We start from the raw sequence: 14,881 nt of genomic DNA, 5'->3' as shown, positions 1-14,881 counted from the left end.
TAAAAGAAGGTTCCATTATTCATGTGCTCACAATAAACAGTAACAAAAACAAATTGTGATGTAGAGCAATAAATAAATAAATAAATAAAACATAAAAAGTTGCATGGAAAAAGCAAAAATATAAAACCAACAGGATTGTGAAGTGGAGAAATCAAGGAATACAAAAAGAGCTATAAAACTTTTATTGTGCCGACGCGCAAAACGAAACCTTTAAAATTAAAAAGAAAATGAAGACGTTAATGAAGATTAATACATTCAACTATGAACTTGGACGTTTGAATTTTACATTTGTTGCTTCATCCAAGCTTAAAATGTTTGAAATCTACAACAACCATTAAAACAAGAGCAGGTAAATCAGAAATTATGTGACCATACTTTCATTTCATAATGACTGTATTCCGCTGTCTCGTACGCGCTGCCGTCGGCATTATAATCTGCGCCATTAGATGTCGCTGCACACGCAGCCTGCACTGCTTCTGAAGACGAACGCCAATCAGAGTCCATCCAGATTCTCAAGTGTCTGATCCATTCTAAGACGCGGAGAGGGAGAGAGAAGGGGAGAAGGGTAAAGGACAAGGGACAACACGGAAGAAGCTGGGAACACCGGGAAAAGTTTACATTTTAAAGAGGAATTTGAACGATTGGGGGAGATCTGTGGACAGGGGAATCCCGTAAGGGGAAAGTCAAGATCGGTAGGAGCATCAGACATGAATCCGAGGTGAGTTTGTGTTAATGCATGTATCTTGTGCGTTACCTGCGGCGCGTTCAGGTGTGCGCAGTGAACGCGTGCCAACATACTTAACTGATAGATTATGACAACAGGCGCTAGTGCTTGCAGGCGTGTCTGGACAGCGGGAGATTTGACTTATTGTGCTTTTAATCGGGTTTTTAATACCACTTAATACGCTTCTAAAAATAAACAAACCGAATTCTGAATTTTGACATCAAAACAAAATACTTGTCAACTTGTCACCAACCAGAATAACGTGTATAGCTGTTAATAATACAAACTGATCAATAAAAATAAAGGTTCTTCAACGGTTCAGCAATGAACTCTCTCCTTATGAGAAAATGGTTTTAAACTGAACATGGTTCTTTGCAGAATAAAAAAAGTTATTTATGTGGCATTATAGCCTACGTTTTTTCAGATCAGTGTATTGGATTTTGTTTTTAAAAACACCATGCAGATGGTGAAAAAGAAACAACTATAGAAAAAGTTAGCTTAGGTTCTACTTCAAACTGTAATTGTTTAGATGCGTTAAACTGCATTCGCTGGGTCTATGTCAACAGGCCATGACATCTAAACCGACATTCATACCTGCTTTTAATATAAAGAATAATCTCAAAGCTTAATTTTAGAATAAACAAACGAAATGAGCTAAATAAAGATGACATATATATTACTGAAACTTCAAAAAATTCCAAAGGTGAAGTCAAGTCATATAACCGTGTTTGTGTGATGCAGACTATGCATCATTTCTGAACCTTTTCTAAATATAGGGATTATATCTGTAAAGACAGATAAAACTGATGCTACTGATAACTAAATTATCTTAAAAGTATTTTAAAACTCTTAATTTGGAAATTTTACAATTATAATGTTAAGTTTAAAACTTGTTGTTTGATATTACAGCACCATTTAAGTTCCTACAAAAAAGTACTAGGGTACTTTTGTTGTGTTACTTGAAAACACACTAACTGTATTAAATAAGTTATTCGTTTCATCCAGAAGTGAATCAGTATTCGTGTGTAAACATTGACAGGTACAAACATCAAATCTAATATTTATTTTTCTTAATTGTTAAAACATTATAATAAACTCCATACAGAAGTTATGATCACCGTCATCTGCATAAAAGCAGTCATCGCTCATAAAAACAGCAACTCTTGAACGTACGCGACGTTGTGACATACGCTAAAACGCCTGTCTCTTTAAGAGAAGCGTCGATGTGTTGAGAAGTTCAAGTTGGGGTCACTGTAAGTTCCTGCCCTCGATTTTACCTTTTAGTTTTATTGTAGACTGACATCACACGAGGCGCTAAAACACTCGCGCAGCCCAGAAGCCCATTATCATCTCCAGTCGCGTTATTACATCCATGCAAAAATAGCCAAGGAAATTACAAAACATACAAAAAACGAGGAAAACTGATGCAGGAGTACGCACGTATTTTTATAGGAGGACCGAGTGAGTGAGCGAGAGAGATAGAGGGAGGAGAGAGAGAGAGCAAGAGGGAGGGTGAGCAACACGAAATTCATTGCAATTAATAATAAAAAAGAGTTGGCAGTCGTGCTCGGAAAACTGGCATGGTTTTTGGGAGGCTGGCAGTTCAAAGTTGAAACGTCAGAAATGACTCCAAAAGACTGTTGAGATGATCATTAAGGGAGACTTAGATCGGATGGCAGAAGAGATCGGGCATCCAGGTAACGTTCAATGCTCTTTACGTTTTAACTATTGCCTCTTTATCAACACTTTCTTCATTTAGATTAATCCGAGCGACTGTTTAATCTTAGTTCAATTGTTGGAACATTTGCGGTTAAACGTTTTTTTTTTTTTAATTACAAACCCGATTGTTTGCCTTTCCTTTTTTGTTTTGTTTTGAACATTTTAGTATTGCAAAATGCAAACACTTATAGGTTTTATAAGTGGGTTTTAGAGAAATTACAAGTTTTAAAAATATTTAAAAATATTTAGGAAACTGTAAAGTTTTTATTTATTGTCTGTGAACACGAGACTTCATTATAACTACTCAAGTTTATAATCGCATTATGAGTCCAAAAGTGTTGCTGGTGGTTGTGTGATTTCGTATGGCGGTGTGGTCATCACAGTGAAGGGGCTCTCAGGCTTAATTGAGAATTCATGGTGTTTCACATGCGACTGATTTGACTTTAAAGAATATGATTTGATTTTAAACACAGGTATGTACATGCAAATGCAGTTTTTTTTTTAAATTCAGCATGTTTAGAGAGTTTTAGATGGTCGTTGTCACTTATAGTAACTCATTTTAGAGGATACTCTGTTTAAACTAACATTTCCACAGGTTTACAAGACGAGCTCTGGATAATTTAATTTGTTCATGGAACTAAATCCTTTAATGCACTGTGATAATTATACAGTTTTACTTTATAAACCGTCAAGCAAACGTTTTTAAAACACCGTAAACAAGTAATTTCATGCCATGATATTTATAGGTCATAACAGGCCTAATAGCACAATTTCTTTTTCTCCTTAATTTAGAATTTTATTTAAAAGTGTAACATGCTCATAGCGACACTGTGTGCCTTGAAATCTCTGATTAGCAACTGTATCTTTCTCTATTCTATCCAAGAGATTATTATCTTACACTACAGAACACAAAACAGATAAAGATGATGTGATATGTGGCTAGAATATTTCCAGCTCATCCCTGACCATGGAGGCCACATATAGGGGATGGTGAACTGTCCTCCCAGCGGTATTTATGAATGAATATCCAGAGCTGCGTGTGCTGATGGAGCGCCGGAGCCTACGAGCGCAATAGGACGAGCTGTGGAAGAGGAAGCTGCAGCGCATGATATGCTCTTTTCCAAACTCTCACCTTTAAATTATATGCAGAAATGGTTGATAAACTTCAGGTGCTTTTTGTGACTACTTAAAATCCAAGAGGAACGCTCGTTAGTGCCAGGAGGTTTTGCGCATGTTCATTGACAAAACGATCATGTCTTTGGGAAATAGTAAAACTTATAGGCTAAACTAAGTTGTAGGGAGCACTTTTAAAGCGTTCATTTAACTAAAACATTTTTATTTTGGTTTTATTTATTTGCACACGTGTCACCGACTTAATGACAACTTTATTCTAGAATTAAATTATAAGGCTAGCATTTATTAAATCGTGCATGTAGTATAGTCTCTATTTCCCCCTTTTTTTAGTGTCATTCCCTTATCCTCAAAAAATAAACGAACAAAATATCTAGATATCCCCACGTCTAATACGCCGAATCAGCAAATTTAAAAGTCATGCTTTGTGACTGATTGACTGTTTATTCCTTAAAGGTACATTAGACTCCGTCTAAAGGGATAAATCTCAAAGGGAGGACGCTTTTGCGGTAAAAAGATGACAGACCGAGGGCGGAGAGAGAGAGAGGAAGTCTTAAGAACAAGAGCAGACCCCTGCCTCACCCCTAAACCAGCAAAATGACAACAGAGACAAAACACAGGGCTAATGAATACCAAAGCACCTAAAATATGACCCATGCACTGTCTTTAATCCAGTCCTGTACCATACCAAATATAGCAAATAGACCAAGCTGTCGCCTGCGCTGCACGCCCAAGCAATTGACATTTTATTGAGCATTGATAGCTTGATTGATAGCAGTTGAGTTCTTCCTGTTAACTGTATTTATTCAGTCAAATCTTTTTGGATTAAATCTTTTTAAGGATGATTCAAACATTCAAATTTGATGAAATGTAGTTTATTTAATAACTAATTAATCTAAAATATTCGGTTTTTAAATTCGCTCAAATTCTCGCGTTTCAAAGACGCGTAATGTAAATCCACAGGGTGACAGGCTTGAGAGGATGTAAGTGTTCACGCGTGAAGTTCAAACAGTCGCTTTAAAACATGATTTACGTCTTTCATCACTTCCTTTAAATTTATAAAACGCGTTGAACGTCTGATAGAATAAAGGATTGGGTTTTGGCATTTTGATAAGTTGATTTTCTATCTTTCCTTTTGTTATAAAAATTTTCAGGTGATGGCTGAATCACAGTTGTTAGTTTCCATTCCGTCCCGTTTAGTTGTTTACATTTTCCTTCTATTTTATCTTCTTTGTGCTTGTTGAAAGCAGCACATTTAGGACAGAACGGCACGAATTGCTATAAATCATGCGCTCATACAGCACTTTCTCAGACTCTCACTAATGGAAAGACCACGGGCCAAAAATGGCTCTTCACCTTAAAATACACCTGTCAGTGATGAGACGTGACCGTGGGCAGCAGGGGAGGAGATAAGAGTTACACAACTGTAGTGCTTTTATTAAGACAGACGCTGAAGAGAGATGCGGACTGAGAGGAAATGTTGCGGGTGGTGTTTGTTTGGTTGAGATGCTCCATTGTTAAGGTAACTTTGCCTGCAACAGGCAATTAATAACATGTCAACTGTTTGATTCTGTGAGTTTATATAATTACAAATGATGCGATGATACAATCGTTAAAAAATCTATGAATGACGCGCGTTTGGATACACAACGGAAAACATGATTTATGAATTAGGAAAATTGTATTGAATAATCTGTAACTCAAGAGTGTTCAAAGGCTGACATGAACGGGGAAGGTACAGGTGCACTGCAGACCAGAAAATGCCGGCAATATTTCCACAAAAAGGAAATGATTCTGATTTTAGGCGTCACCTGGATCTCTGTTGATTTTCTTTTTCTACACAAATGTGTAAATGTTTTAGCACCGGGCTAAATGAATAGTTCCGACTCAGAAATGTACACAGATAATTGTTTTATAAATATATGTATACAGTAATTTGTTTTTTATAGATGAACTTCAGTTCTGTCCATGTATGGTTTCTCTGCCTCACCAACTGTGCCTAGTTCTTCTAGTGGAGAAGCTAGAATGACAAGCACGTCTTCTTGTTTCTCTACAGTGCGCAGCTGCCTCTTTATATATGAGACAGATGCAGGTTTTTATGTAGTGTTTTAAATTTAACTAAGAGGAATAGTAGAAACCAGGATCTCATGTTTAGTGTATAACCAGGGTGCGCATTGTGAAGTGTTGGGGAGATCTGACCCCTCTAATTATAACTTGGGTACTTAATGAATTTTATTTTTGTGTATTTAAGTATAGGCCTACATTCCAACTGTTAAGGTTAAGTCTAATAAGCAACAGTGTATCTAAATAAATAAATAAATAAACTAATGCTGCCAAACGATTAATCGCATCCAAAATAAAAGTTTTTGTTTACATATTTATATATGTCTGTATATTTATAAATAAACACACACACAGTATATATTAAAAAATATGTACATGCATTTACATGTATATATTTTTATTCATATAATTAATATTATATATATGATATATAAACATATTTTTCTTAAATATATCCATGCATGTGTGTGTATTTATACATACATAATGAATATAAACAGTGCACACACAAATATTATGTAAACAAAAACTTTTATTTTGAATGCAATTAATCGCAATTTATCGTTTGACAGCACTAAAATAAATAAAAATGACTAAAAAAAAAAAACAAAACAAAAAAAAAAACAATAGTAGGCTACTAGCATTTAAAAAAAAAATGTGTGTAGTTTTACACACATTGGGTTTCCATGTTCTATGGGGACATTCCATAAGCGTAATTGTTTCTATACTGTAGGCTACTGTTGTTTCCTCATGGGGACCAAAAATGTCCCCACAATGGATTTTGGATATTTTGTGAGGACATTTTGTTGTTTTAACGACTTAAATTCCAATAGAAGAACTGAACCAGAATGAGACCAAACTACTGGGAGAAATTTCTTTAAAAAGTCAAACCCCTAAAAAGTCATTGAATAATTCACACATTGTGTAAAACTAAGTTTTTCTGGCAGCTGTGTGGTTAAGTCTCATTCATGTTAGAAGCTGTGGTTGGTTTTATAGGGAAGACTTGCATTGTTGGATTTAAGGGCTAATTAAATGGAAGCTTATGACTACAAACTGCAGTATTCATCTAGGAGGATTATTTTATACAATGAAATAAACAATGAGAGGAGGAACTGATGTTGGGATGACTGTATTTATTTAGCTTCTTGTTTCCCATCAGTGAAACCATCCCCTGTGGGACCCTAACTATCCGTTTTATCTCATATACAGACCATCCTTGTGTAGCATGGTTTAAACAATATTTTCTGGTAAATTTGTAATGTTTATTATGTTTGCATGACAGGAACAGTTGCGTTCAGCTTAGAATTTAAACTTGGCATTGCTGGTTGCATGTTTATTTAGTAATTTGTAGGCATCCTCTGACAAGTCATATTTTGAAAAGGGTTTAATTTGTAACTCACACTTCTATACAGCAGAGTGTCCTGTCATGAATTTGCTGCATTTTTTTGTCCCTGCTGGTTTATGCCTGCTGTTCATCACACTTGCAAAACCTTCAGTCTGACTTTGTTTAAAACTCCACACACCACCTCTGGAATTCTTTATCAGGAAGACAGCAATATGAAAACATGTTTATACTGGCATTTTTCCTCTGTCTTTTTTCTTTCTTTCTTTTTTTGTTAACTGCACTTCACTGTAAGTTTTAAACATGTGGGTTTGTGTCTTGATAATGACAAAACCATCACAGTCTCACTCGGTCAGCTATAGCTCACTTTTATGGAGTCCTTCTGATGCTTGTTGTATTAAAGGAAAAGCTGAATTGTTTGCCCTCAATCCCCTACCTGAAAGTCTACAAAAATATCAAAGAGTAAATGAAGAACTACATTCAGGACCAAGCAAATGCACACAAGCTTAAGTGCTCCTTTTTATATCTTCAAGTGCTGCCAGTCAAGTTTTACAAGACAGTCCAACACAAACAGATGTGTCAGTAACGTGTGCTATATTTCAAAAGACAGCTATTTAAACAAATTGGGAATAGGAATGGCCTTTTATACCACAGTACTTTTCTAAATGTGGTAGTTTAGATTTGTCTGCAACAACTCTCTGGCTTCTACTTAATTGTTCCATTTCTCTTCTGTTTCAGGTATTGGTCTGAAGTCGATGCTGGATGCCATGGAAGTCCCAAGTCATGCTAGGCACCTCCTCTTGCAGTTGAACACACAACGAACCAAAGGCTTCTTGTGTGATGTTATCATCGTGGTGCAGAATGCACTGTTCCGTGCTCACAAGAACATTCTGGCAGCCAGTAGCCTCTACCTTAAGTCTCTTGTCGTTCATGACAACCTCATCAATCTGGACCATGAGATGGTTAGCCCAGGTGTGTTTCGAGTCATTCTTGACTATATCTACACAGGACGCTTAAGCGAAGGTGACCCCACCTCTCCAACTGAGCCAAATATAGGAGCCGTGTTGGCGGCCGCAAGTTATTTGCAGCTGCTAGATCTGGTGAGTCTATGCAAGAAGAAGCTGAAGAGAAATGGGAAGTACCATTTACGTCCCAACCCTGGCTTTTTACCTTACAAGATAGGCCCCAGTGGTGTGGGGGGAGGACGGTTTCGAATATCTACCCCTGTCATCCACTCTTGCCACCCTGGAGGAATAGTTAGCACCCCTCGACCTACACAATTAGAGGACCTGCCCCCTCTCCCACTGGCCCCCCACGCCGGAGAAATTTATGCACCAGTTCCCACCCAGGGTCCACCACCTTACCCCCCAGCAAAGGCATCCCTATCGCCCCAGTCAGGCCTGCGTATGCCCTCCACTGACAGGAACTGCTCATCCGTCTATGGACTTGACCTCACCAAGAAAAGCCCAAGTTCCCAATCTCAGCTTTCTTCTGGTCACCCCCATCTGATCTCTTCACTCCACCCAGAAGATGAGCCCGAGGGCGAGTTAGACCAAAGCACTAGCCCCCTGCTCAGTCCCAATGATGGCTCAAGAAAAATAGAGGCAGGACATCATGTGGGGTCTCTCACCCCACACTCCTTCCCTCTACCCAACCATCCTCTTGCATCCCACCTTCCCCACCTGCACCGCCCTCAGGGCCAAGAACCTTACCCCTGCCCTCCAAGCCCAGAACCCATGGAGGACTCCAGAGAACAAGGCCGAGATGGGTCCAACATCTATCGGTGGGTGAAGAACGAGCCATCCAACCCAGAGGACGAAGATGAGGAAGACGAAGAGGATGACAGTGGAGGAATGGGTGAGCAGGATAAAGAGAGACACCAGCACATGAACCACCATAAGAACAGCGAGGAAAAGATGAACATGAACGAGCGGGGCTATGACAGAGGGACCTGCGATGATGGAGAGGATGAGAATGGAACAGGCAGCGAAGAAACGGGGAGCAGCGAGGGTCGTCCGTCTCCTCCTGTTCCGGGTGGAAGATACCACATGCCGTTCGAGCCAGAGAGTTTCGGAGATAACCTGTACGTATGCATCCCCTGCGACAAAGGCTTCCCCAGCTCAGAGCAGCTCAATGCCCATGTTGAAACTCATAATGAAGAGGAGCTAAACAACAGGAGTGAGCTGGACAACAGCAACAACAGCAGCAGCAAACCCACCAATGCCCATGGACCTACAAGCTTGAACAGCTCTAGTGGCCTCCACAGCCCTTTCCTCGATAGCAAATCGACGCAAAACCTCCATTCCATCGGCCTCGGGGAGATCATACGACCGTATCGCTGTTCGTCCTGTGACAAGTCTTATAAAGATCCTGCCACCCTGAGGCAACACGAGAAAACCCACTGGCTGACACGCCCATACCCCTGTAGCATCTGTGGCAAGAAGTTCACCCAACGTGGTACCATGACACGCCACATGCGCAGCCACTTGGGCCTGAAACCCTTCGCCTGCGACGCCTGTGGCATGCGCTTTACTCGACAGTACCGTTTGACAGAACACATGCGCATCCACTCTGGAGAGAAGCCCTACGAATGCCAGGTGTGCGGGGGCAAGTTTGCTCAGCAGCGCAACCTCATCAGTCACATGAAGATGCACAGCAGCGGAACAGCTGGCGGAGGACTAACTCCTGACGGCAAGCTGAAGATAGACTTCTCCGAGGGGATTTATCCCCTAAGCAAGTACACAGCTGAGCATCTGGGTCTAAAGCAGGAGAAGACCTCGGACCTTCTCACAGCCTCCCAGCACCTGCTGGCTGACGCCAAAGCCATGGAGAGCCTCTACCCGCTGTCAAAGCTGGCTGCAGAACACCTCGGCCTCACCCACAGCAAGCTAGACATCCTAAACCAGCCACTGCCGCCCACTTCCCAGCAGCTCTCGGCAGAGTCTCGCACCATTGACCGCTACTCTCCCAGCTAGAGGGGGGAACCACTAACTATACTTTCCAAAGAGACATCACTGTATACCAATCACAGTATTCAACTCTCACCTCATCTTCATTTGAACCTGCACCTCAAAGAGTGGAGGCCAGAAAGTGTTGGCCATCAAAATGCACACAAACTGTGTTGAATTCTGAACGTGCCTTTCTTTGCAGATTTTGCAGTACATGCATTTCTTAAAATTACTTTCCTACAAGGAGGAAACTGCTTTATTTATAACCTGTTTTGATCGTTGGACACTCAGACAATGTAGTATTTATATAAAAACAACTTCTTTTTTGTTCAATCACCGAGCCAAACAACCAATTGAAAACCAAAAAGAGATTGTTTTTATTTATTTTTCTTTTCATTTTTTTTTTGTATGTTGGAAAAGCCAAAGAGAAAATGTCAAATGTTACAGAAAAAAGAAAGTTGCAATCGTACCCTAAACCTGTGTAATAAGTATTATTGGTGTATATAGAATGAAAAAGCACATATGAACAATATTCAGGGCTTCTGTCCAGAATGGAGAGGGAAATCTGGATGAAAGAAAAAGCCAAATCTGTGGGATTTTATAGTAATTGGAGGACTTTTTATAGACTATTTTTTCGGAGTACTGGATCACCTGTATCTGATTTTCCAGCTTTGTGAATGGCCCAGTTTTTTCCATACTAAAGGGAGCAACTAACTGAAGAGAGTGTTTGTTCCAGGACTTAGGTAAAGTGATCTAAGCTTTTCTCTGCATTGATGTAGTTATCCCCTTCAGCGTGGAATGAGAGTTCACAGAGAGTACCATTTAATTATTATTTTTTTTTACCTTCAGGTGTATGCTCTCAAGCTATTTAGTGTCTTTGTTCCCTTTCCTTTCCTCAAACGCCAAGTGCCTTTAGCTTATTGAAAAAGTAGCAAGTACTGCCCTGTGATCTCACAACTGGAATATCTTTGCGCATATTCCGATCATGATATAACAATCCATGTCCACGTGTTTCGGTCCATCTGGTGCGACAGACTAAGCATGGGTGGTGCCTTTGAAAACGCAGGAATATTTACAGCAGTCCATATGCTTGAGTTGCATTGCAGTCGACCCCTTTGAACAATTCTCTGCATGACTAGTTGTATAACAGTTCCAGCGAAGGCACTTTTGTGTATATAAACCAAACAGTGACATATTGTAAGTGATTGATTCGGCAACACCTTCAAGACCTTTCCTCATGTGAAATGTTTGAGAGGGCCTCCTCACCCCTATTATGCTGCAGTTAATTTCAGACTAATGTGACGGCTTTAACCCCGCGGTGCCTCGCGCACACACGTAGTGCCGCTAATGTGACAACCATCTGAACATGAGGAGCAGGGCTCTCTCTCTCTGATACTGTGAGCGCAGCTGGTCCACTCAGGGTAAGCCCTGTGAAATCTCTGATTTTCGAAGACTATCCTCGCTTGTCTGTCCCGCTGATGTTAGATTTTATGCCCGTTGACCAGGCCCTGTGATCTGAACGTACACCCTAATCCCACAGCTACCGCTCTAAGCTGCACTTACAACAATCAATCCTTCATTTCTTTCAAGTAACATAAAGCACAGTAGCCTGTTAGGGTTGCTTCCTTTTTTGTAGTCTTACAATTCATCTGCTTTGCCTCTAAATACAGTACATGTAAATGATGAGATACGGCACCCCGCTGTTTTTACTCCAAAGACCGTGCTGACATTTTGTCTGTTCCTCTGCCAGAACTTAAGTGAAAAATTTTTTGTTAACCACTAGTTACAATTACGACCTCAGTTGGTGAATGTGAAAACTTAAACCACGAATGCACTGTGAAAGAACTAGTGAATCTGAAAGCTTTAGAGCTTAGTGAATATTGAACAAACTCTGTAGGGCTTTACTCTGTAGCATGCCTGCTATTCAAAGTTTCTTTTCTGTTTGTTTTTTTACTTTCTCAACTCTCCTAATCAAAGCAAAAAGACATTGGTGCTTACCTCAGGACTGAGCCTATCATAGTGTGGGTTACACAATGCTTTAGCAATAGTTTAATACAAAAACACACGTAAATGCTCTCTGTGTATTGTACATTAAAATTCAAGCACACTTTCTGAAGGGATCTTATTGTTTTTTAACCTGTGGTTATTTCATGATGCTAAAAATGTAATGTTTTTTTGTGATTAGCCTATGCAACTGTCCTATTTTTACATTACCGAAAATACTGTAGTTACACAATGAAATGGTAAATGACTTAATTACCATAAAAGGCAAATTTGTAAATTAAAAATGATTTCTTGATAAAAAAAAAAGAAATCAGCATGTTTTCTCTGTACACTTGAAGGTACTTGAAATTCTACAGCACAGTTTGAAACTCACACATGCACTAAAAGAAATGCCAGACAGCAAGTCCGATTACTGTTAACTTTATGCTGTATAAGAAATGTTGTGTGTTTATCAATAATTCGCCGCAATGATAAACACTTGGCCGAGTTGGTAAGGAGGAAAGCATAGTTTCTGAAGTTGATTGACCCATTTGTTCTGGGCGGGCCTGCAGAAACTTCAGCTGACCTTTTTGCCGAGAGGCAGGATTAGACTCCCAGTGAGGTTTTGTATACATGTACTATTAAACCACACGCATGAAACCAGCTTGTTTGGGGCGAGACAGATGCTGAAATTTCCCAACACTCTTAAGTGGACAGCCGAGATCCAGAAATTCCTCTCGACTTAATTTTGCAAAACACATGAAAACAGTCTGGGCACGGCGGTTTGTTTGTATCCAAACGAAACCCAGAGCGTAAACGGAATACAAATCTTCTGACTCGAGGCATAGAACAATATTACAGCTATCATAACAGTTAAAACTTTGACCGCAGACATATTAATACGGGCTGAGGAGATGTGACAAGCCGTTTGAAGTGGATTTCGGTGGTGGGAAAATAAATCTCACACTCCCCTTCTCAACCATTCATTAGCTCGCTCTCATCGAAAATCTATCGCTCTCTCTTTCCTGCTCTCCGACAGACAAAACAAGAGAAAAAAAGAGAAATTTTCCACTTCGGTTCCAAAGCGTAGAGAAAAGAAAACGAAATATTAAGTGGCTCTGCGTTCAGCACTACTCTGGGAACGCAGAGGTGTGTGTGAGTCAGGGTCAGGGGGCAGGTGAGATGTTTGGTTGTGTTTTTGTATCTGAAACACACGAAAGTGCTTCTGTTAATGGAGCGCTTACAAAGGAGTAAAGTTGAGCTGGGGAAGTGAACTTTTGACTCTGTAGTAGCAGTGAGCAGGATGTTTGGTGTGGTTCTGCTCAAAAGCAGATAGGCAGATGATGATAGAGAGGGACAGAGAAAGCAACTGAGGGTGAGAGAGAACAGAGCAGGTTTGTCGGGTGGACTGCAGCCATTGTCTATCTATGGAAAAGTAGACTGAAAACCAACATCCCTGATTTGTGCTTCACAAAGACGGCTCTTAAAGGAATATTCTGGGTTCAATACAAATTCAGCTCAATCTATTAATATAATGTTGATTAACTTACAAACAGGCATTACATTTTCTTAACAAAAAACAAAAATCTAAACTGAAAGAGGCAAAAATGGCTGTTTCCAAAGTAAAGCCACAAGATGTAAACAATATGTTTTAACATGCTTTTAATGTGAAAAATCACTTACTAACCCTGTCTGTATAAAGCTATATTTTACAACTTTGTGGTTTAAAACATGTGCCTTACAAAATGACTTAAACAGTTTTACAGCTCTTTCCACATGTTTTAACAAACAACGTACACTGTACATTTTTAAAGTTGTAAATAAAAATTATTGGATTAAAGTATTATTTTACAAGAATGTTTTTTTTTTCTTTAAGTCTTTCCACTTATTCAAATTTAGACTTTTTGTTCAATGAGTGACTTGTGAAATTTACTAGCGATTTCTAAACTAAAATGGTTTTCTTTCAGTGTAAGTGCTTTTAAGAAATTATTAAACATAAAATTTTCACATTGCTGATTTTAAACCCTTAAGAAATATTCCCCATCAACTTTTACTGCAAAGGCCACACTGCAACCTTGATTTTTGTTTTTTTAAAGACAAAAGTTATATATATATATATATACAGTAAAACCAAAAAATTATTCAGACACCATATATTCTTCAGTACTTCCAATAAAATTGATACAAATTTGCGGCCTAAATTATTATTTTTTTAGACCAAAAATTGTTCATGTTTTGCTTAAGTGTTTTATTTTTAATTGCTAATGCGACCTTTTTACACCACAGACTGAACAAAATTAAGCATTGCTTGGTAATTGTTCAACGTATTGATAATTTTGTAAATATTGCCATAATAACAGTTGAATTTGCTCTGACACAGTTTTTGTAATATTTTATTACCATTTTCTAAACTATAGCAAATAAACTGTGATAATGGGAGAAATGTTGAAGGTATCTAATAAAGCTTAACAGATACTGACATGTATTGAACCCTGAATAATCTTTTAGTAATCTTCCCTACCTTTCTTTAAAATTGGATGGAGGTGGTTTTTGGCATCTTAGAGTCATTAACCCACTGGTCACCCCGCTTATCCTCATCACAGGCCCTACGAAGAGAAACAAAACTTGTGATATGGAGTAAAAAATGTGGAACAATATACTCTGAGCCTGACCATGCTTCATAAACCTGTCCAAGGGAAATATTCCTCTCAGTTTCAGGAAACCCCACTCAGTCAGAGGCGAAAACCAAAGCCATAGAAGCAACCAGTATACTGTTAGAACAGTTTTTTTGTTCATCAGAAACAGAATGGAGAGTTTCTATTGTGGGTTCATTACAGATCAGATTAAATTCAGGAAGGATGAAGTTGGTGGCATAAATGTCAGATGTGCATATCCTCTCACAGAGATAATCTTGACAGGTTCAAAGCGTTGAGATTCTTAGAAATGCTTATCGATAAACTAGCGTCGCTT

General features: G+C 39.0%; 1 protein-coding gene across 2 annotated transcripts; it reads left to right on the top strand.

Moving 5' to 3' along the window:
* The first annotated feature begins 561 nt into the window (after positions 1 to 561).
* Positions 562 to 14,875, top strand: hic1 (hypermethylated in cancer 1). 2 transcript variants are annotated; one of them, XM_073817842.1, is made up of 2 exons: positions 562 to 718; positions 7,719 to 14,875. In XM_073817842.1, exon 2 carries the CDS (start codon positions 7,736 to 7,738, stop codon positions 9,953 to 9,955), a length of 2,220 nt encoding a protein of 739 aa, XP_073673943.1. In that variant the 5' UTR covers positions 562 to 718; positions 7,719 to 7,735; the 3' UTR covers positions 9,956 to 14,875. The 2 variants fall into 2 exon arrangements, with proteins under 2 accessions (XP_073673943.1, XP_073673942.1); XM_073817841.1 differs by lacking the exon at positions 562 to 718 and adding an exon at positions 2,036 to 2,421.
* The last annotated feature ends 6 nt before the right edge of the window (positions 14,876 to 14,881 follow it).

This window comes from Garra rufa, chromosome 14 (genome assembly GCF_049309525.1).
Source record: "Garra rufa chromosome 14, GarRuf1.0, whole genome shotgun sequence".
Lineage (NCBI taxonomy): Eukaryota > Metazoa > Chordata > Actinopteri > Cypriniformes > Cyprinidae > Garra > Garra rufa.
This window is presented reverse-complemented; position numbering and strand designations above follow the sequence as displayed.